Genomic DNA, 22,126 nt, shown 5'->3' on the forward strand with positions numbered 1-22,126 from the left:
AATAATTAAACTTTCCCCCAGCATCACAACACAGTGACAAATCCTTCTACCTTTTAATGAGCTTGGCCTGGAGGGATATATGCTCCAAATTCAAAAGAAAACATGCTTCATAGCTTACAGCAGACATTATGAATTTTTATTTTCTGCTGTTTATAACAAAGATAACTCCAACCCCCACATACAGCACTTGGTCTCTAGGACCCTACAGTTCTGGTCCTTGGAACACACTTTATAAGCAGACAGAGCTTTCATTCCTCACCGGAACCCATGGAAAATGAAAATAAACAGACTCACACCTGGGGAAATCAACAGCGCTATGCTGGCATATACATCATGCCATGAGGCTTAATCATAAAATAAAATATTTATTACATGATTACAGAAGCTTAAAAAACCCCACAAACACCTCAAAGGTGAGGTTCACTGGTTCCTGCAGTGATTTTAGCATTTCTTTCTGCTGTAAGTTCAGAAACAAGCTGGACTATTTCAGGATGGCTGAAGTTTCCTGTAAAGAAAAAAGATAGGGGAAATTAACCACAATGTTTCTCTTCTCCTGAAAAGCTGGTAATCCATTTTCTTAAGGCTGAGCTAAGAAGCTAATGGGGGCCATATTCTGGAACTTGACTTAGAAGGGTACAATTCTAGGTACTGAAAGGGCTCCAAACTCCACTATTTATATTTTTCCCTCTGATTCAGCCAAGGCTAAGGTCAGGAATCCAACAGAGGCATCAAAGCTATGGTATCCTTCCTAGCCATCATCCTGCTTGCTACGTTGCTTACCACCTCTACCACCACTTTTCTCTAAATCAGTATCTGGGCATCTCTGCTGCTGCTGCTTCACAGGTCAACAACTAACATCAAGATACACAGTACTTCAAAAGGAGGGATATTCATTTCTTTGATCCATCAGGATACATCCTAACAAGGAATTTTAAAAAATCAACAGCTTCCTTGACATGTCAGTGAACGGGTATTTTATCAAATGCTCACTGTGCCAGGCACTGTGCAAGTGCTGGGGACACAAAGAAAGGGAAAAATTGTTCCTGCCCTCAAGGACTTCAAAGTCTAATGGGGAAGACAACATGCAAACAATTATGCACATACAGGAAAGATAAAGAGTAAATTGGAGGTAATCTCAAAGGAAAGGCACTAACTAGCATTAGGATGGTAAAGGGAGAATTTGCAGAAGGGAGGATTTTAGCAGAGGAAACCAGGAGGCAGAGGTGAAAGGGAGGGCAGTGAAGGCACGGATGACAGTTGGTGCAAATGCAGAGTAGGGAAATGAGGAACAGAAGGGAGGCTGCATTAGTGGACTGCAGAGTATGTGGAGGGGAGTAAGTGTAAGAAACTGGAAAGGCAGGCAGGGTCAAGGGTATAGGGGGCTTTAAAACAACGGGATTTTAGGCTTGATTCTAGAGAGACTAGGGAGCCCCTGAAGTTTAGGGAGCAGGAGAGTAACGGGGTCAGTCCTTCACTTTAAGATGATCATTACCTTAGCTATGGCACTAGTGGCTAATCAACCAAATATTTACTGAGTATTTACTATGTACATAACACTGTGCAAGGCACTGTGACAAAAATAAATACAAGCCACAGTCCTTGCATTCAAGAAGCTTGCAGTCAGGAAGACAAAGCAAATTAATGAGAAAAATAGAAATTTTGAGGATGTCAAAACAAACGGTATTAATAAAAAAGTACTTTTAAAAAGCTAATTAGCAAGACAACCCGCCCCCCCCATAACTTATCATGAGGACTTCATTGTGACGTGTGTTTCTCCTTACTAACCTAATTCGTGCCCCACTACTCTCCTTCCTTATCATCCCCTTTCTTTCTGCCTGGCTTCCACTCTCTCCAAGTTCCCTTTGGAAGAGGACACTTTCCTTATCGTTACTAACATAAGCATTCACATTTCCTTTCCCTCTTTAAAGAGATTGATAACATGCAGGCACAGCGAATCGGGGGGAGATTTAAAACAAATCCAAAGGACACGTTACTTTTCTCTTCCGCCATCTTCCCTCAGCAACCTATCCTCCATGCATCTGTATTCCCTATCCAGACCCAAGATGCTATTTTCATTTGATCCCCTTTCCCCCTTTTCCCAAGGAGCTTAGCACTTGACTCGGAGCCTTTGATTCTACCCCAAAACCTACCCTAATACTTGGGAATGTCAATGTAGGTTATGATGTCTCTTCAAATATCCCAGCTTCCCATTTCATCCATTAAGCCATTAGGCTTATTATACCTTAGCCATTTGACTGATACTGTTGTGGGAAACAAAGGAAGGAGTTCTGTTTCCACAGGGGTAAAACTCCTCCCAACTTTAAGTGATAGCAGTTAAGCAGAATTGTGACCTAGCATGGTCAGGTAAAAGGTAAGAAACTTGTGTGCAGGCTGGACGAGCTGTTTGAGGGGAAGCCTATCAGAGGAGAACTGAAGAGGGGTGTTTCAGGAGGCTCCTTCCAGCCAATAGATGGTGAGGTGGGAGATCTGAATTTTGGAACAGTATAAAGGGGCTTTCGTTGGTCTGAATGACTGTAGCGCTCCCCGTTCATTCAGGGGGAATGAACATAAAGGTTAATGAAAGTTTTCCTGATTTCACAACAAGTGTTGTTCTTGGTTTAAGGGGAACACTTCTCTCACAGGAGGGAACGTGCCCTCTTCTTATCAGGACTGGACTTGATTTTGTTATCAGGGCGGGTGTGAGCCTTACTCTAGATGGGGAGGGAACTCAATGGGAGGCCCTATATATAACAATACAGGTTCTCTAAAGATATAAATAACTACTAGTTACTGATCCCAAAGACCTTTCTCAGGTACCTTTCTTAAATTCTATAGCATTTGACACTGCTGACCACCTAGTTTTCCTAGTGCATCCTCCCTGGATTTCTGGGACACTGCTTCCCCATGGTTTTCTTCCAATCTGCTCAATTCTTCTATCTCAGTTTTCCTTTGCTGGGCCATAATCCCCCCTTCTACTCCAAAGGTCTCATCTGCCTACTTTAATTACTACCTAGAATGGAATGGGTAGACCTTCAATCTCTGTCTCACAGAAAAAAAAATCCACTCTCAAGATCCTACACTTTGAAATTCTACTCTCTAATTACAACTTCTATTTCTGAATTTCTCACATGTCTGTTCTTCACTCTTATTTTTCTTCCTTTGTTTTGTACTCGACCTGTGCTTTCTGGTTTCATTTGGATCAGGCAGCTCCTCAAAAGGAAATTTTCACCACCAATTCAAACTGGAACCTGTTTTACAACTTACAGTCTTACAGAGTTGCCTGTGTCACAGAGGAGTTAAGTGTTTTCCCAGAAGTATTTGTTCAGAGGTCAGCCTTCAACCCAGCAGGTTTTCCTGACCCTGAGATCTGCCCTCTATCAGCTGTCCTGTGGTGCCTCCTAGGTTCTTCATCAAGACTTCTGAGCTCTACGTACCACCCTCCCCCTCCCTACTCCTCCCACCCTTCCACTCAGGTGATTGAAATGTAAAATTTCTGGCTACACTAAGCTCTAAATCCAGACTTAATTACATGGAATGCCACTTCAAGGATTCACCAGCCATTAAACTTTGCCTCCAAGACACGGTTACTTTTGATAACCCCATCATTTGATTCCTGCTTTCCTGGAGGCTGCTAAGCATCACTGGACCAGGTAACAGAATTAACCTTGTTTAACTTAAGTGGAGCCTTCACCACTGCTCGATTCCTTTATTTGAACTCCAGTTGATTCTCTATCACATTCCTGAGGGACTGTTCCAAACATTCTCATCACGACTTAGGGAATCAACTGTGACCCCACCTCATATAATCATATCAGCAAACAGCCTCCTGCATTACTGAGAGGATAAAAAAAGGTTCCCTCAAGTTTCCTTCCTCTCCCAACATTTTTTCAGCCTCATTACCCCTTCTCTCCTCTTGCTTTCCATCTTGAAAGAAATGACCCTACTCTTGAGCTTCTGAGTGAAGACCCATGAAGGAAAACATACAAATGCTATGGTCATGAACATATACCAAAAGCCACTGGAAACAATCACAAACCTGGCATAAAAGCACAATATGTAGAGATGGAGGAAATGAACCATCTGGATATCTGCTGGAGCTCTCTCTGCTAACAGTAGAGGAGCTGAGTGTGGAAAAAAACTTGTTCATTCTAAGCCTAAAGAATGGGACTCTGATAGCATTCTATGTCTTTACCCTGAGGCTGATAACCTCCAGTAACTGGGTCAAGGACCCTCCTCCCCTAGCCTCCTTGCTCAAATCCCCGGCACACCCTATTACAAAAACTTCTTGTTATGGAAATCTAACTTCCACGAAATGTACAGCTCCTCTCCTTTCCTGGAACTGCTCCTCCACGAGGCCTAACCTAACCAAGAACTGGCTGGAATATAGCATGTGCACCAGAATGCTGCTGAAAGCTTGCTATAAAATGCGCTTTCTCCAGAGGCCTTCTATCCTGGTGTCTGCCCAAATGGCTACACTCTGACTTCTCCCTACTGCTACTTACTAAGACTTGGATGAATACTGGCAAACTGATAGATACTCAGACACTTCCCCACCCCCTCACCAAATCTTGTTCCCCTCTCTAACATACACAATATTTTTGTTTATTATATCCTTTTGTACTTATCACTGGGGCAGCTAGGTGCCTCAGTAGATAAAGAGTTCCAGGGCTAGAGTTAGCGAGACATCTTCCTGAGTTCAAATCTTGTCTCAGACGCTGGGTGACCCTGGGCAAGTCACTTCACCCTGCTTGCCTCAGTTTCTTCATCTGTAAAATGAGCTGGAGAAGGAAATGGCAAACCACTCCAATACTTTTGCCAAGAAAACCCACAAAGAGTCAAATACAACTGAAAACAAGTGAACAATTTATTGTGCCTTGTTTTAGAATCATTTTTATCAGTGTCATGTACCCATGGTAGACTGTAAGGTCCATGAACAAAGAGAATGAGACTTAGATATCTAAGCTTATACACAGTCTAGTAGCCACTAAGGTATATGGCATGGAATATATAAAAAATAAAGTATTGGCTGAATTGAAATAGATCAATATAATGGTACGTGTGTTACCAATTTTATTGTTTTGTTTTTAAGGACCAAGGATCTTTTTCAAAAGGAGCAACAACTCAGTCTCTCCTTGTTCTGGCAGCCAGCAAAAACTGAACATTGCTCTTTCAGAAAATAAGGTCACATACCTTCCGTTGAGTCATAGAATTCCTGAAGCCTTCCAGGTTTGTTCTCTAGGTCCTCATACTCAAATGCCTGGAGAATCATTTCACATTGGTCCAGCTGTTTCACAAACTTGGCTTCTGCACTGGACTGGTTCTCATACTCCTAAGCAGGGGGACAATCAAAACCACATGGAAGTGTGTTCTTATGGATTCTTCTGGTTAGTTTGGATTGTCACACACAAACTGAAAGAAGCACAGCTATAAGTGCCTAGCTCTGACATCCAACCACCTTTCCCTTTCACACAAAACTGTGTTAGAAGGGTTTCACGAAGGCATTTCAGGGCTGAGTTTTTGGACTCCATAAAATAAGGACATGTTCGTGGCTCTTTTTGATTTTAGCGCTCCACAGATTCTCATTTACTCATCTTTACTTTCATGTCAGATTCCCCCTATTTAATTATCCTGTCTTCCTTTTATGATCATTGTTCTTTAATCCACCTAAATAGCTTAGGTCTTTATCCTTTTTACTTCAGCTTGACATTTCATTTTCATGCCTCTCATCTTTTTACTTCCCTCTTTACTTAATGTCAAGTTTCTTTTTTTCCATTTCTGGGCATGCCATGTTAGTCTCGATTACAGAAGGCTCTCAATTCGAAGCAAGTCCTTAGTTGTTTTCCCTGTGCCTGATTTAATCTCATAGCAGCCAAGAGACTCAGGAGTCATGACTACTTCACACAATAATCTGTACAGATTAAAAACATTAAGAGATAGGGAGCTCTCTTGACCTCATCACATATTGCTTTGTACTACAGTTATCTGTTTCTGTCTTTCCACTCCATGAGATTATAAGCTTCTTGAGGACAGAAAATATATCTAATATAAATTTTTTTTACCTCTTCTACTGACTATCACAGTATTCTAAACAGGAACTTAATGACTGTCTTTGCTGTACCTTTTCCTCCTCTCATTCATTCCCAGGAATTTGGTGGTGATATGATGCTGAATGCAAAGCCTGCTTAGGTAACCCAATGTTCACTGATATGTCCACTTTTTATAAAAAAGAAATATTTAGCATAACACATATGTCCTTCTTAATGGCATACAGATTCTTGCTTCAGAGAGAATTGCCTGTGGCCACTACGTGGCACCATAACGCACAGAGCACTGGGCCTGGAGTCAGGAAGACTTGAGTTCAAATTCAAACTTGGAAACTCCCCAGGCAGATGACTCTGGGCCAGTCACTTCATCTCTGCTTCAGTTTCATTTCAATAAAATGGGCTAATAACATCTACCTTGCAGGACTGTTATAAGGATTCAATGAGATAATATTTATAAAGTGCCTTTAGCACAGTGCCTCACACATAGTACGCATTATATAAATGTTAGCTATTCTAGCCTGTAATTCTGTCCCTGCAGTATTCAGGTAATGAGTGCACCCTGCCTTCCTGGCAGTGTGATATACTGGGTATCACTCAATAGCTGCTGGATTACTATCACCTTCCTTGCTCTTACAAATGCTCCTTCCTGTTTGAAATGTGACAATTGCCCTCAAAAAAGGTAAAAAAAAAAATCTTTTTTTTAAAATGTGAAATCAATTACATTTCATGTCACTGATACTTATACGACTATTCTTTGAAAATGATCACATTTTCCTTTTTAACAAATTCTCTTTTGACCTAAGTGTTTTATTTAATCAGTTCAAATTCATCTAACCAATCTGAATATTTCATTTCACTTTTTTTCTGGTTATATGCCATTTCCCCCCTGATTTTATCAGTAACGACTAGTTCTTTCTCCTTCATTTTAACTTTTTAATTTAAAATGGCCCATCAGGAGTAATTCTGTACATGTGTAAATATGTCAGCCATGAGAAAATGGAGTAATCAAATGAAAATCAATTTCTGTCTCCAAAACTTCAAGTGTAAAGATCTCTCCAAACACTACCCATGTATTAAAGTCCAGATTCTTTGCTTCAAAGGCACAGAAAAAAATAAAAGTTCAAGCATTCCTATTTCTTTCAGTAATAAGAAATAGGACACGCCTGTGGCAAAATTACAGGAGTCTGCACAGTCTTCCTTCCCGCTATGATCAGGAAACAGGATTAGAAGACCCATGTCAAACTAAATATCAAATGTTGACTTAATTTTACACGGATCACAGAGCAAATACCAACAGGTAATGTCACTTAGGCCTGCAGCTACGGGAAGTAACAGGTTGGATTTAAAGGTCATTAACACAGGAACCATAAGAGATGTCAAGATGTCAATGTTACTTCATAAAAAGACAGCCCCTACTGAAAATAAGATATCTTTCAGCCCAGATTACAAGATCACAGATTTGGAGCTAGAAAAGAGCTTGGTGGCTACTGAATTCAATTCTTTTCATTTTACAGATAGGGAAACTGAAATGCAGAAAGGAATAATGACTTAGCCCAAGGTCACACAGTTAAGCTAAGCTAAGATCTGAACTCAAGTCTAGCTGACTAGAGGTTCAATGCTCTACTGACTACAACATACTGCCTGTCACAGTAATATTGCCACAAACAAGGCACCTTCTAGGACGAGGTGGGAAGCTAGCTCAGGGTTGAGGTGGCAGGGACCCTACCAATAGCAGAACAGGGTATCGGTATATCAACGGTAGTGGAGAAGAGATGAAAATCCTAAACAGCACTACTGGGGGGGGAAAGGGAATGTTAGCAGTGGGCTCTGCAGTTTATGTCAGAAATGCATATAAGCCAAGCAATCCTAAATTCGTGACTACTTCTAGTAACAAACAAGTTTCAATTAGAATTACACAAGATGGTGTATCCTAACTCACTACGTCACCAATCAAAAAACAGTGAAGAGATAAACCAATGCATTCAGTAACAAAAAAAAATCTAATTCTTCATTTATACCTACTTCCCAGAGATTGTAAATTTCCTTCCTGACGTCTTCGGACAGCAACTGTGTTAACCGCTTCATAGCTTCCTGAAATATTAAACCACAATTTGAAGAGCATGTACTTATTCTAGCAATTATTCTATGCATATATATGCCAAGTAACAGAGAGGATCATGTCCTCATAAAATGATAGAATTAAAAGAGACCTGGGAGATCATCTAGGACTCAAGGATATGGAACCTGCATCCTCAAGGCCACATGTGACTTTCTAGGTCCTTGGGTGTAGCCTTTTTGACTAAGTCCAAGTTTTACAAAACGTAAGCTTTTATTAAGGGAATTTGTTCTGTAAAATTTGGATTTGGTCAAAGGGTCACACCTGAGGACCTAGAGAGGCACACGTGGCCTTGAGGTTGTGGGTTCCTCACCCCTGACTAGGTCACCCACCTCATTTTACAGATAAGAAAAATTGAAGTCTAGAAAAGGGAACTGGAGTTGCCTCAATTTCCATACAGGGAGTGGGACTCTGGCACTGGACCAAGACCCCTATCTCTTGATTCCCAGTCTAGTGCTCTTTGTGCTATACCTGCTTTCCAGTTTGGAGGGTTGCTGATGCAAGAAAGAATTTACACCTTGTAACAGGTGTCTTTTTTTATAGATTAGGTGAATAACTATAGTTATACACTAAAAGTTATAACTATAACTAATCAGCAAGTACTTATTAAATAGCTACTATGCATTAATCACTATACTAGACAAAGTATATCTAGGGGACTGGGGCAGTCACTAAGTCAATAACCATCTACTAAGCACCTACTATGTGCCAGACTTAGACACTGTACTAACTGCTGGAAATACAAAGAAAGGCAAAAAAAAGGTAGTCTTTCCTCTCAAGTTGTTGTATTTGTCCTTTGTTCTCAAAGAGGGCCATGACATCAAGAGGATGACATGACCTACAGCTGACTTTGATTTGAGTGAGGAAGGGCTGTTCATGGTCATCAACCTTACTTTCTTCTCCTGAGCCATCTGGATCCAGTGGTCTGATATTCATCAGGATGACTGCAGATGGCCCAGGAAGCAATGTGAGACCTTGGCCCTTTCAGGCTCACAATCTAATGCAGCTATTATATAAACAAGCTATATACAGGATAAACTGGAGATAATCACAGAGTGAAATTAGCATTAAGGGGAACTGGGAAAGGCTTGTCACATGAAGTGAGATTTAACTGAAGCTTGACAGGAAGCCAGGAGGTGAGATGAAGGAAGAACTGCAGACATGGGGGACAACTCATGAAAATGCCTGGAAATAAGAGGTGGAGTGTCTTACTCAAGGAACAGCAAGGAGGCCAACTGGTGTGGGAAGGTGGGAAGGGAGCGTAAGGTATAAAAAGACTGAAAAGATAGGAGGGGGCAGGTCATGAAGGGCTTTGGATACCCAACAGGCAGGTCAGACAGGTAAAGATGATTGATAATATAACAAGAAGTTTCTATATTCACGGAACTTACAAATCTAGTTGGGGAGTCAACACATACGTGCCAAAAAACAACAACTCGAGAACAACTGTGAATATATTAACAAAATTGAACTTAAGATCTTTTGAGGGGTGGAGTTGGTTAATGCTTCTGGTACTTATTTTAACTCTTATGTATATGTCTGACTCTAATATGTCCTAATTTTTAAAACTTTCTTAATTGGGATTAAGATTAGGAAAATAACATTGAAATTTTAGATGCCCTGCAATCCAAATTAATTTAACATTCATTGCTTGCAATAGTACACGTACAAACACATACAAATAACAATTTTTATATGCACATATGAGCTCCTTGAGGGCAAGGATGATTTCATTTCCATCTTTCCATCCCCAAGCGCCCAGCACAGTTCCTCATACGGAGTAAGCACTTAATAAATGCTTATTGAATTGGATTTTTTTCTTCTATAAACTGAAGAGTTCAAATAATTAGATGTGCTAAATACTCACTGTAATCATAGTTTAGTAACACTTGGGATTAATAATTTCTTCCTTCAAAATTTCCACCATTGGATCTTCAATTCATTAAGCTTCAAGTTTTCCCCACAGACCCTGTGACCATATACTAACCTTTTCTCGCCTGTGTTTTTCTTCTTTAGGGATGTTATCTGCAGGGGCTATATCACCAACGATGCACTCTGCCATATCATGAACCAGGGCGAGCCGGACACATCTGACCAGAAATGCTGAATGATTATACAGAATCATATGCACTAGGGACTAACCTTTTGCATGTTGCTTTGAGGTTGCACAGCTTATTTCTCTTCTGTTCTCAGAGTATTTTAATGCAAAATGAACTAAAATACCATATTTGTCCAGTCTAAGCCAGTACTGAATCTTCTCATTACCACTCAACAAGCTGTGTAAACCATATGATAACATTAATGAAAAGGGGTTCTCTCTCTCTCTCTGTATATATATATATATATATATATATACACACACACACACACACACACACACACACACACACACACACACACACACAAAATTTATCCAATGATGTGAAACAGAAAAATTTAAAACTATATGATTAATATTTTTCACATATGACCTGGCTAGATCCCACATAGACTAGTTAGCTTTTTCTATTCCCACTGCTACCAACTAGGACTATATTATTAAAATAACCTCCTAAATGAGTTCTCTGCCTCCATCTCTCCTCCACAACTGTTCTCCTTCTTCATAGGCTATCAAAGGTGAAAGAGATCTCAAGTCCAGTCTATATAAGAAGAAGGGTGCCCCTACAAAATCTCTGATAAGTGATCATCCAGCCTCCCCATGTGAAGATCTCCAATGATGGAAAACCTTCAGGGGCAGTCCATTCCACTTTTAAATAGCTTTACCCTCTAGGTCCAAGCAGAATAAGCGTAAATCTCTGTTAGACAGCCCTTCAAAAACTAGAAGATAGCTATCACCTGCCCCTTCAGTCTTCTCTTTTTTTAGGCAGGTTCCTTTAACTGATTCTTATATGTCATGGTCTCTGATCTCCTTTCAATGTATTCCACCCTGTCAAAGTCTTCCATAAAATGTACCATTAAGCAATCATCTAGATCACTTCTTTCCAACCTTTTTGAGTATGATGCTCTTTTCAATTAAAAAAAAAAACCTCACACCTGATAGTATAAATATCTCTTGATAAAGAAAATGCATAATGAAAAAGCTACCATGAATTCAATAACACTTTTAAATAAATCTGTATTTTACATTTTAAAAATAGCAATATATATATACATATATATGTGTGTGTACACAGATATATATGTGTAATACCCTTATTCATTCTGAAAAGATATTCTCGTTTATTACATTGAATCACAATGTATATTTTGATGGTGCTAAATAAAAATCAAAATGAGAATGGTGTCATGGAATCATGAAATAACTCAAAATCTAAGGATCCATGGCTCACAGGTTGGAACATTATGTTCTAGATGTGGTTTGACCAGGGCACAAAAGGGCAATCACATCCCTTGACTTCGATGTTATGCCTCTATTGAAGCAATTTAAGATCACATTGGGGTAGCTAGATGGTGCAGTGGCTAGAGTGCCAAGCCTTAAGTCAGGAAGACTCCTCTTCCTGAATTTAAATCTGGCCTCAGACACTTACTAGCTGTGTGACCTCAAGTTGGACAGGACTGAAAATAACTGAACAACCACAAGATCACATTAGCTTTTATGGCTGCCATTTTGTATTATTGAATCTTTTTGAGTTAACAGTCCATTAAACTCTTTTCTCATTTATTTTCCCACATATAAACTGCTCTCTAGCCACACCAAAACTAATCTATACTGTGCATTAACAAAACTCTACTTCCATTTAATAGATGAAGAAAATAAGGACCAGAGAGGTTAAGCAGTTTAGCCAAGTACCCATGACTAGTAAATGTCTACAGTACAGTTCAAACCCAGGTCCAACTGGACTCCAAGTCCAGTGCTCTATTCACTACACCACACTGCCTCTCTTAAAAATCCAACTACAGAACTTTATACGTATTCATAATAAATTGTTCTAGTCTGCTCAGATCCCATTTAGCTTTGTGTTGACTACACATTTAATTAAGTAACCCAATCTTCCAAGTCATTAATAAAAACTTTAAGCATCATAAGGGACAACTCCCTGGGAAACCTAAAAGACACTGAGTTAACACTAACTCATTAATAACTGACTACCCTTTGGGTTCACCTCATCTGTGTTTTCCACAAGGATAGCATGAGAGACATTCCTTTCTTTCCTCTTTTCCTTCCTCCCTCCCTCCCTCCCCCCTTCCTTTCTCAGTTCTATAGTACCTCTCTCATTCTCTATAATCTATGAAAAAACACTACCAGCAGCCCATCAATCACATCCACTCAGTTTTGTTTTTTCTTTTTTTCAGTACCCTGTTAGATTGTTTATTTGAGCCTAGAGCCTGGAACACATTAAGAGCAGCTAGGTGCTGTCATCTTGTTTGGTTCATTTCCCAGCACTTTATGGTAAAACCAGTGGCCTCAACAAAAGTCAAATTGCTCACCTGTCTTTATTAAGATGTTTATCTTCAGTTACAAAAGCCATGATAGCCATTCTGTACATATGATCAGATACACTTTCTGGCTTCTCCACATTTCTGTATACCCAGCCTGTACGTGGTACTCTCTGGTCAATAAAATCAAATAAATATAGAAATAAATGAAAAATCAATTCGTCATCATTAATTATATAATGGTATGATAAACAACAGGTTGGAACACTGTGCTTGATATAAACATAAGATTATATATTTAATGTTTGGAGGAAGCTTACAGGCCACCCAGTCCAATCCTCTCATATTAGAGATAAAGAACTGAGGCCCAAAGAGGTTAAAAGAGATCAAAAGAGATATTTGTGTTATCACTGCCTGGCACACAGCACTTAATAAAAGCTTGTCCCTTTCCCCTTTTTTCCTTAAATGACTCCCCAAAGGTCACAAAGGTAGCAAGCATCAAAGCCAGGATTGAATACAATTCCTCTGACTCCAAATCCAGCCCTCTAATCTATCACACTGCCTGTAATAATACTGAAAGATTTAATTTTTCACAACACTCTGAAAGCTCTTAACTTTCTCTCTGGCTCTCTAAACTTCAATATTCTATTGTACGCTGGCCACTTCATAGCTGCCTATAAACACTGCAAGATCTGCCCATAAAATCCTGACATGTTCTCATCACTTCCTTAAGCTACTGTCCTCTGACTCTCTACTTCAACAGTCAAACTCAAACAAAAAAGAAAAAGTTGTCTAAATTCATTTCCTCCACTTTCTCTCTCACTCATTTCTTAAGTCCTTGTAATTTGGTTTCAGACCTGACTCAGTTCAAACTACTCTCTCCAAAGTTACCAGTGATCTCTTAATTTCCAAACTGAATGGCCTTGTCTCAGTCTTCATCTTTTTCAAACACTGTACCCTTTGGACAATGACCACCTCCTGAGGACTCTCTCCTCTCTCAATTTTCAAGATACTTCTCAGGTAGCTCCTTCTCAGCATCCTTGCTGACTGGATCATTATCCCTACCCCACCCTCTAAATCCAAGGCTCTGTCCAGGGCCTACTCTTTCTTTCTACATTCTCCCTCGATCTCACCAGCTCCTTTCTGTTCAATTATCATCTTTAAGCAGGTGATTTTCAGACAATAGATAGATATGTCTATTAATAAATCTAGGTGTACATATAGATCAGTATCTATAGATATATATGTATGTGTGTGATAGATATATCTATCGCATATAGATCTGTGTCTGATAGATCTGTGATGGACATCTATATCTGTATCTACCTCTGTGATAGATATAACTACCACACATATATATCTAGATCTATAAACATAGCTCTATATGTACATATAGATCAACAGACATATCTACTGTCTGAATCATCTGCATAAATGTACATATAGTTCCATACATACATATGCAGATGATTCACAGAAAGATATATAGAGACGTAACAGACATATACATAGCTCTATAGATATGTCTATCTATCACCATCCCTGATACCTCTTTCCAGTTCCAATCCTTTATCACCAGTTGTCTTCTAGATATTTCCAAAAGGATGCCCTATAAGTGTCTAAAACGCAACATGTCCAAAAAAGAATTCATTACCCTTTCTCAAAAAAAACTTTCTTCCAAACTTTTCTACTTGTGTCTAGGATAATGTCATTCTTCCAGTCACTTGAAAGATTTGCAACCTCAGAATCATCTACCTCCCTTCACTATTCCTTACCCCCTCATCCCACCACCATATTCAGTTAGTTACCAAGTCTTGTCAACTCCACCTCCAAAGAATCTCTCAAATTCAACTACTTTTCCCTCCTTAGAAAGCCACCTCCCTAGTTCAGTCTCTCATTACATTCCATCCATAATACTTCAATAACCTTCTAATTGAATCCCTGCCTTGTCCCTCCCCTCTCCAAACCCTCTTCCACTGAGTTGCCAGTCATTCTCCTAAACCACAGGTCTGACTATGTCACATCTCTGCTTAATAAAATCCAGTGGCTTCCTGTCACCTCTGGGATCAAATACAGCCTTTACTATATGGCATTTAAACCACTCCATAATCTGGGTAGCTAAGTAGTACAGTGGATAGAACACTGGGCCTAGAGCCAGGAAGGCCTGAATTCAAGTCCAGCCTCAAATACTTACCAGCAACTTAATGGGCAACTCACTTAACCTTGTTTGCCTCAGTTTCCAAATCTGTAAAATGAGCTGGAGAAGGAAATGGCAAACCACTCCAGTATCTCTGCCAAGAAAACCCCAACTGGGGTCATGAAGAGTCAACCACAACTGGAAAAAAATGAACAACAAATCTGGCTCTAGCTGACCTTTCCCTGCTTATTATTACGTTTCTTTTCCATAAAACTCTATTCCAGTCCAGACACTCTTACCTATGACACGCCATCTCCCTCCTCTCCTTTGCCCCTTAGAATTTCTAGCCTCCTTCAAAGGTCCATGCAAATATCACCTCCTATATAAGGTATTTCCTGATACCCAGATAGTACATAATGTCCTTGACCGCAAAGATTTTTTTTTCTTTTCTTTGTATTCCTACTGCCTACCACAATTTCTGGCAACACATAGTAGGCATTCATAAATGTCTAGTGACTGACTCCTAATAAACATAGACATAAGACATGACATAACGTAATAGGACAGTAGAGTGAGCCTGATGCCAGATGTCAAAAGGAAACCAGATCAGATGGCTCAAGTCTTTTTCAGAAAAGGCACAAGTTCTCAGGGGACAGCAGAGTAGAAAGTATGATGGATCAGGAGTCACTGCATATGGCTTTAAATCCCTTCTCTTCCACTTATTATCTGTGTAATGCTGGGTACACATTTTAACATTGCTAGGTCTTAATTTCCTCCTCTGTAAGATCAGGGAAGCTGACCCGGATAACCTCTAAAGTTTCCTCCAGCTAGGATTGTACGAGTGACTCGCTTAAAAGATATTATTTCCATTCTGCAGGGAGTGGTACTGTTAATTCTTTTATTTGTTAGTAAAATACAAACATCATATTCCAAATGTTAGCGTCTTGGATTCATTCACTGAATGCATTACACAAGGTCGATGTTAATATCAACTTTAGCTCCGAGGCTTTAAAAGCTCTTGGTCCTTCAGAAATTGCAGTGTTAAGCACCGTCCCTGCCAGTCTCTGCTTCCAGGAGAAATCCTGGTGCAAAGCGGCCCAATGTCCGGCACACAGTAAGCATTTAATCAATACTTTACCTATCAAACCTAAGGTTATCTGAACAGAATTGGCTTGCTTTATCGGGATATCCTAGCACAGCTCTAACCCTAAATGCTCTTTTTGGGGGGTTGGGGGTGGGGGAGCACACAGGATGTGAGTCTGCAATATGAGAGGACCCCCTGCTGTGCCAATCCCTCCATAGAGACAGAATGACAACTTGTCTGGGGACAACATCTAGCCGGTGGGCAAGATGGACAGGGTGGGGGGAGCGCTCAGCAAACGGCAGCGGGAACCTAAGCTGGAGCCCCGGCCCCGGCAGCCCCTTAAACCAGTCTTGGCCAAGTTGCTCCAGGGTCAAGAGCCTTCCCCACCTGCGGGGTCACCAGCGGCAGGCGTGCACGAGGCCTTCTGGCTCGCTCTCGCCCCTGCTCCCGCACTCTAGCTCACCGATTAACATGCCTTCCAGGATGGGGGGGCGGGGAGGGGGTCCTGGACGCCCTGGAGCCCAAGTCCCTCCTTCTGCAGATGAGAAAACTGAGGCACAGCGCGCTCGGGTGATGTACATCGCGGGGTCACGCTGCTCAGCCTTTCCCGACCCCCAGATCCCAGCGCGCTCTCCCAATGACTCTGCATTTAAATGCTCCGGGCACGTGAATGTAACATATACATATACACATGACATACGCATACAGCGCGCATGCGCATACGTAACAGTATTTGTATTCTCACCTTCGACGCATACAGGCACCACGTACGGCACGAGCGTTCACAGATAAACAGGCTTTATGTCATTTAAGTATATAAGCGTGCCGTACATCTTTACATAGTGTCCATTTTCCTATGCGCACGTCTGCCCTCTCCTAGAACACGTCTCCCACACCCAGCACGCTGTCTGGCACACTGGACCCGGAAGACTTACTTCATAACTACCTACATCAATAAGTGTTACTGTATTTTGTAACTAAACGCTCGATCTCATTAAGGCCCTGAAGCGGGATCGCGCGCCCAAGCCATCCACTCTGCAGCTCCTCCCAGTCCGGCTTTCTAAGCCGCCGCTCCCAGGGCAACCGCGGAAGAGTACTTCCGGGGCGCTTCCTCTGCCGCCCCGGGGCATCCCGGAGCACAGTAGGAACCCCAGGCAGGTCCCGGTGGTGCCGCGGGAGCAGCCCCGGCCCCGCCCCGCCGGCAGCGCCACGCTCTCGCGGGCTCCGCCTCAGCCTCCCCGCACGAGGGCCGGGGCCGGGGCCCGTGTGCGCCCGCGTCCGTGCGCGGCTCGGCGCTCCCTGCCCGGGGCGGAGGGCCCGCCCACGCGGCTCCCCGCACGCTCACCTTGAGCTGACCCACCAGCCGCAAGAACTGCAGCAGGCTCCGGTGCCCGCCGGCGCCCCCGCCAGCAGCAGCCATGGGCCCGCTGGCAGGCCCGCCTGGTCGCTCAGGGCCCACGCGGCGGCCGCGAGCTCCGCCCCCTCGAGCCGCCGGGGCTCCCGGGCGCGCTCCCGCGCGGCGTCGGGGCCGCGGGCCTTGCGGAAGGCCTGGCCAGCCTCCTCGTGTGACTTCTGCCTTGGACGCCCTACGTACGGTGGTATGGAGGCAGCAGGGGGCCCGAGAATGGGGATGCCGGACAGTCCTGGCCCCACGTTTGTTTTTAAAATAGCTGTAAAATATTTTATTTGTAAATGCGAATCCTCCAGATCCGTTTCCACGAATTCCAAAATCCACAGCACTCTGTGTACTTAAAAAAAACCTTTTTTTGCCAACATTTGGTACTATTACACAGAATACAAAAAAAATTAAAACCAATACTGGTAGGATATTGGAATATTGCTCAAGAGAAGAAAAATATTCAAGAAACCATTTCATATAGAGATTATCAAGAGAAAAACGTATACCACTGATTTATTCTGTATGACAAAAATATATCATTCATACATGCATTACATGTTTAGAATTGTGTCACTCATATACTCAGTTTTACAGTGCACTTTAATTGCACACACACACACACACACACACACACACACTTCATTTCACACTTAGCCTGTGAAGTGTCAGTACCAGAATTATAAGTATAAAATAAAGTGCAAACCTGGTTCAAAATGCTGATTTAGTTTCTACAAGCAAACGCAAACTACTTTTTTGCTACCACATCTCAAAGACCCTGTTGTAACACTTTTGAATTGGACACTGAGAAAGGGAGGAGTCCCCAAAATTTTACAGATGAGGAAACTGAGTCAGAGAGAGGTTAACTGACTAGTTTCCACACAAATGAAATGTATCGTGTACGCTTATTTTCATATGATATTGTAGCCTAGAACTAGCCTTATGAAGCAAGTTTCTGTAAGAAGTTTATTTTTTGTTGCCACAGTTAGTTTTATCCAGGGATACTGGTCATTTGAAGCTCTTTACCTGAAGGTTGTTACCTGAAGTGCGGTGTTGAAGTCCATTGCTGTGGGGGATCCAGCAAAGATAAAATCAGTAACTGGTAGGCATAAGTCAAAACTGGCAGGCAGGTTTAAGAATAAGAGAACATGCTTAAATTTGCCCTTTTTAATAGGTTTTATAAAGCGTGCATAGATACTCCCTGCCTGGTTCCAATCCCACACAATTTGAGAGCTGGCTTCCAGCCAGACGATCCAGGGAATTGGCTCTAGAAGCTGACTCATGCATAGCCAGCCGGAGCAGGGCAAAAGAGTCTTGTCTCTATGGTAGATGTTTCCAGGTCATGACTTCGGGAGTTTGGGAGATCCAGAAATCTAATCTCCCATCTGTGGTCAGAGCTGAATGGTGGCAGCAGTACGGGCCAACACCAAAAGCACCTACAGACTGATGTGGAAAGACCATCACCTAAGGTTAATAACAGCTTCAAGGAAGAGATCCTCTTGTGGCATAGAGAAATTCTGTCTGTGGACTTACAAGAGGAATGAACTTTTGGGACTCAAACTGCTGGTCCTTCAGAGAGCTAGCTGGTGGTGCAGTGGATAGAGTGCTGGGCCTGGAGTCAGGAAGACCTGAGTTCATATCTGGCCTCAGACCCTGGACAAGTTATTTCACTTCCATTTGCCTCTGTTTCCTTAACTCTGAAATGGGGATAATAATAGCACCTATCTTACAGGGTTGTTGTAAGGAACAAATAAGATATTTGTAAAAAGCACTTAGCATACAGTAGGCACTATATAAATGCTTTATCTCCCTGAAATTCAGAGTAAGAGTGTCAAAGCTGTTAAGCCAGTGATTAGACTTTTGTATGATGCACTAGGTAATACAATATTATATATGTACAATATACAATATTATATACATGTATACAATGTAACCACAGTTCTTTAATGATGAATAAATTTATGTGTGTGTGTTAGTATTCAGGTACATTTTGTCCCTGTGTTATGCCGTTCACTGTTGATGGTTTTCATTGTTTATAAAATGTTGATATGTTATTATATAATGCTCATATTGCTTGTACATTTCAGTATGTATCACTATATTTGCATTTACAGTATTTCTACATGTGTGAGTTTTTTTGCTTATGTGAAATATAATTATTTAGATGTTAATTTTCATGAAACAATGTTCACTTTGCCTGATATAATTGCAAATAGAGTTATTCCTTGAAATTTACAGGATTGGGGGCACAGGACCCCATGAATAACTCTAGGCCCCTTTCCTTTCTTTTTAATTATTCTGATTTAACACACACACAAAAACAAGTAAAACCACATACTGCACCCATAAAATATTGAAATTTTGTACAGGAGAGTTAGTGTCTCTCACACTATGCGGTCTTCACAACGCCTTTGTAACTTCAGCAACTGCTTCACAAATTCCTTTTAGGAAAAGCTACAACAGTCACTGTGGGAGAAAATCACATGATTTGTGTCTGGATGGTAAAGAGAAAAAGAGGAGGAGAAGTACAGTAGCCTGTAGTTCTTTAAATGCACTGAAACTTTTAACAAATTTAGCCGTTTATAATAAATTTATGTATGTGTAATAGATTTATAATGCTTATAACAGAATAATTATGTATGTACAATAAATTTATAATGTTTATAATAAATTTATGTACAGATATTTATGGAAGGGCAGCTAAGTGGCATATAGACAGAGTGTCAGGTCGAGAGTCAGGAAGATTCATCATTGTGAGTTCAAATCTAGCCTCAGACACTGACTAGTTTTGTGAACGTGGGCAAGTCACTTAATCCTCTTTGCCTGAGTTCCTCACCTGTAAAATGAGCTGGAGAAGAAAATGGCAAACTACTCCAGCAACTTTGCCAGGGAAACTCCAAATGGGGTCTTGAAGAGTTGGACACAATTGAGCAACATACTTATGGTAGTAAATGGTAAAAATGAATAATATACAGTACTTATGCATTTATGACTGACTAAATTTTTAAGTTTTCTTTATATACACTATCAACTGCAATTTTCCATCATATATCGTAAGTCTCCAGATATTTCCATTTAATTATCACCGACCAACCTATGAATCACAACAACCACAAATATGAAATGGGATGATTATATATGGTGATTATTGTGAATGAAAGTATTTACTTTTGTATCAATATATATTGGCTGTCTTGAATGAGGAAACTTTATTTTATATTGACCTAATGGAAATGTAGTGACTATGTTCTTGGCTACTACCTCTGAGTAAGTCCTGTTGCTTCTCTCCCCTGCCCCAAACCCAGGATTCTAGGGATACCCTGAGAGGTTTGGGAGTGTCTCTTTTCCACTGACGTTAGCTTGAGCTCCCACCAGCTGCGTTCCTCCAATTGTTAGATGCTAAATAACTAGCACTGCAGTTCCATTTAATCACTTAGCATCAATTACCTTTTACAAAAAGATATTTACATTGAGAATATAGTAATAACAAAAGTACAAGCATTTCCTCTCAGTTCCTTTGTCCCCCCTTTGCTTCTGGGAGAGTGGCCTCGCGGTTAGCTTAGTTTCTGCATAGCACTGGTACCACCAAGATTGCATTGCTGCTGAATGATTCCTTGACTCAGCAACTACTGGACTGGGTTGGAAAGGTTCCTGCTTGCTCCACAAGGCAGTGGTACTGACTGGGCTAGCTACACAACCTGGGTGGAGGGGTGGCAGCATGCAGCTCTCCCTTCACCTAATACAAATGGATGAATATCAAGGCAGGCAAAGAAACCACGCCTGTACTCACAGGATCACAGGGTATAAGTGAAGAGAGGACTCAAGGCCTCTTCCCTCAACAGAATTTTCTCTTTGGAAACTGTCAGCAGAGTCAAAATCAGACCAGAACAACCAAAGAAGAAACTTGGTTGAGGCTGACTCAGGATTTTATTTTTAATGTTTCTACCACCAAAAAGCATCCTGTTCACCAGAACAAGTTACATAATGTCTATATATGATCTAATATCTCTCCAAGGCACTTCCATTTTATGTTCATCATGAATCTAATTGAAGCAGGCTCTCTTGCCTTCCTTGTGAGGAAATGTCATCAGAAGTACTCTGCACATATGCCAGACCATCATTATATGATAATTATGTATAAACTTTTTCTATATGCTATTTGCATACCCACTCCTATTCCAAATTTTTAATTTGCAGATGAATGTAAATGTTTCCTAGGAGTAGAGTGAGATTTAATCAAGTACTGTTGCTTTTGTCAAATGTGGACATTTGCTTGCTGGAAGGGAAAAGATCATTTTTATGAGGAAAATTGAGTTTAAAAAAATAAATTTGAAAAGCACAAGCCCTTCTGACAAAATGTTGAGAGACTAAGACTCTTCTAAGCAACTAAAAGAGAACCGCCCCTCAGATAAATGTATTGAGAAGACCTTTACTAAATCAGAGCACTTACTAAGAATGGCTGCCAGACATAATTCATACTCATTTGCTTATGATTGCTTTCATAGTTTTAAAGGATGTAGCTGCCAAATTATGAAACAAATGATTGTTTGGGTACATTGGGGAGATTATACAAGAAAGGCTGGGGTCATGACTGATAGAAAGGGGGAATTTTTTTAGTTTTGCATTTTAAGTTAGAGATGATTCACTGCTTACAAAAAAGTCCTTGGTTTTAGGCATTAGAAGCTGGATGAAAGGAGGGAAACACAACAAGGAGAAGAAGGATAAGGAGGAGAAAAAGAGACTGAATATAAAGGAGTCAGGGAGAGAAGGCAAAGGAAGTGAGAGGAGAGGCTAGGAGCAGATTAAATCTTGTACAGAAACTTGGCTGAGACTGATTTAGGGATCTGCATAATTTTTTCTGGGAGTTATATTGGTTGGAAGAGTGTTGCATTTATAAGAGCTGATTGGCTGGCAAAAGGTGGGCATTGCTTTGCTGAGAGCTGATTGGCTAGAGAAAGACAGGCTTGCCCTC

At 41.0% G+C, this 22,126-nt stretch overlaps 1 protein-coding gene across 1 annotated transcript; it reads right to left on the minus strand.

Annotated features, from left to right (window-relative positions):
• Positions 1-114: 114 nt before the first annotated feature.
• Positions 115-17,269, minus strand: HDDC2 (HD domain containing 2). Its single transcript, XM_072643221.1, has 6 exons — positions 17,104-17,269; positions 12,589-12,710; positions 10,148-10,250; positions 8,067-8,135; positions 5,191-5,329; positions 115-505 (listed from the first exon to the last, which is right to left on the minus strand). The coding sequence occupies exons 1-6, from the start codon at positions 17,176-17,178 to the stop codon at positions 408-410; spliced, it is 606 nt and encodes a 201-aa protein (XP_072499322.1). The 5' UTR covers positions 17,179-17,269; the 3' UTR covers positions 115-407.
• Between the last annotated feature and the right edge of the window lie 4,857 nt (positions 17,270-22,126).

This window comes from Notamacropus eugenii, chromosome 2 (genome assembly GCF_028372415.1).
Source record: "Notamacropus eugenii isolate mMacEug1 chromosome 2, mMacEug1.pri_v2, whole genome shotgun sequence".
Taxonomy (NCBI): Eukaryota; Metazoa; Chordata; class Mammalia; order Diprotodontia; family Macropodidae; genus Notamacropus; species Notamacropus eugenii.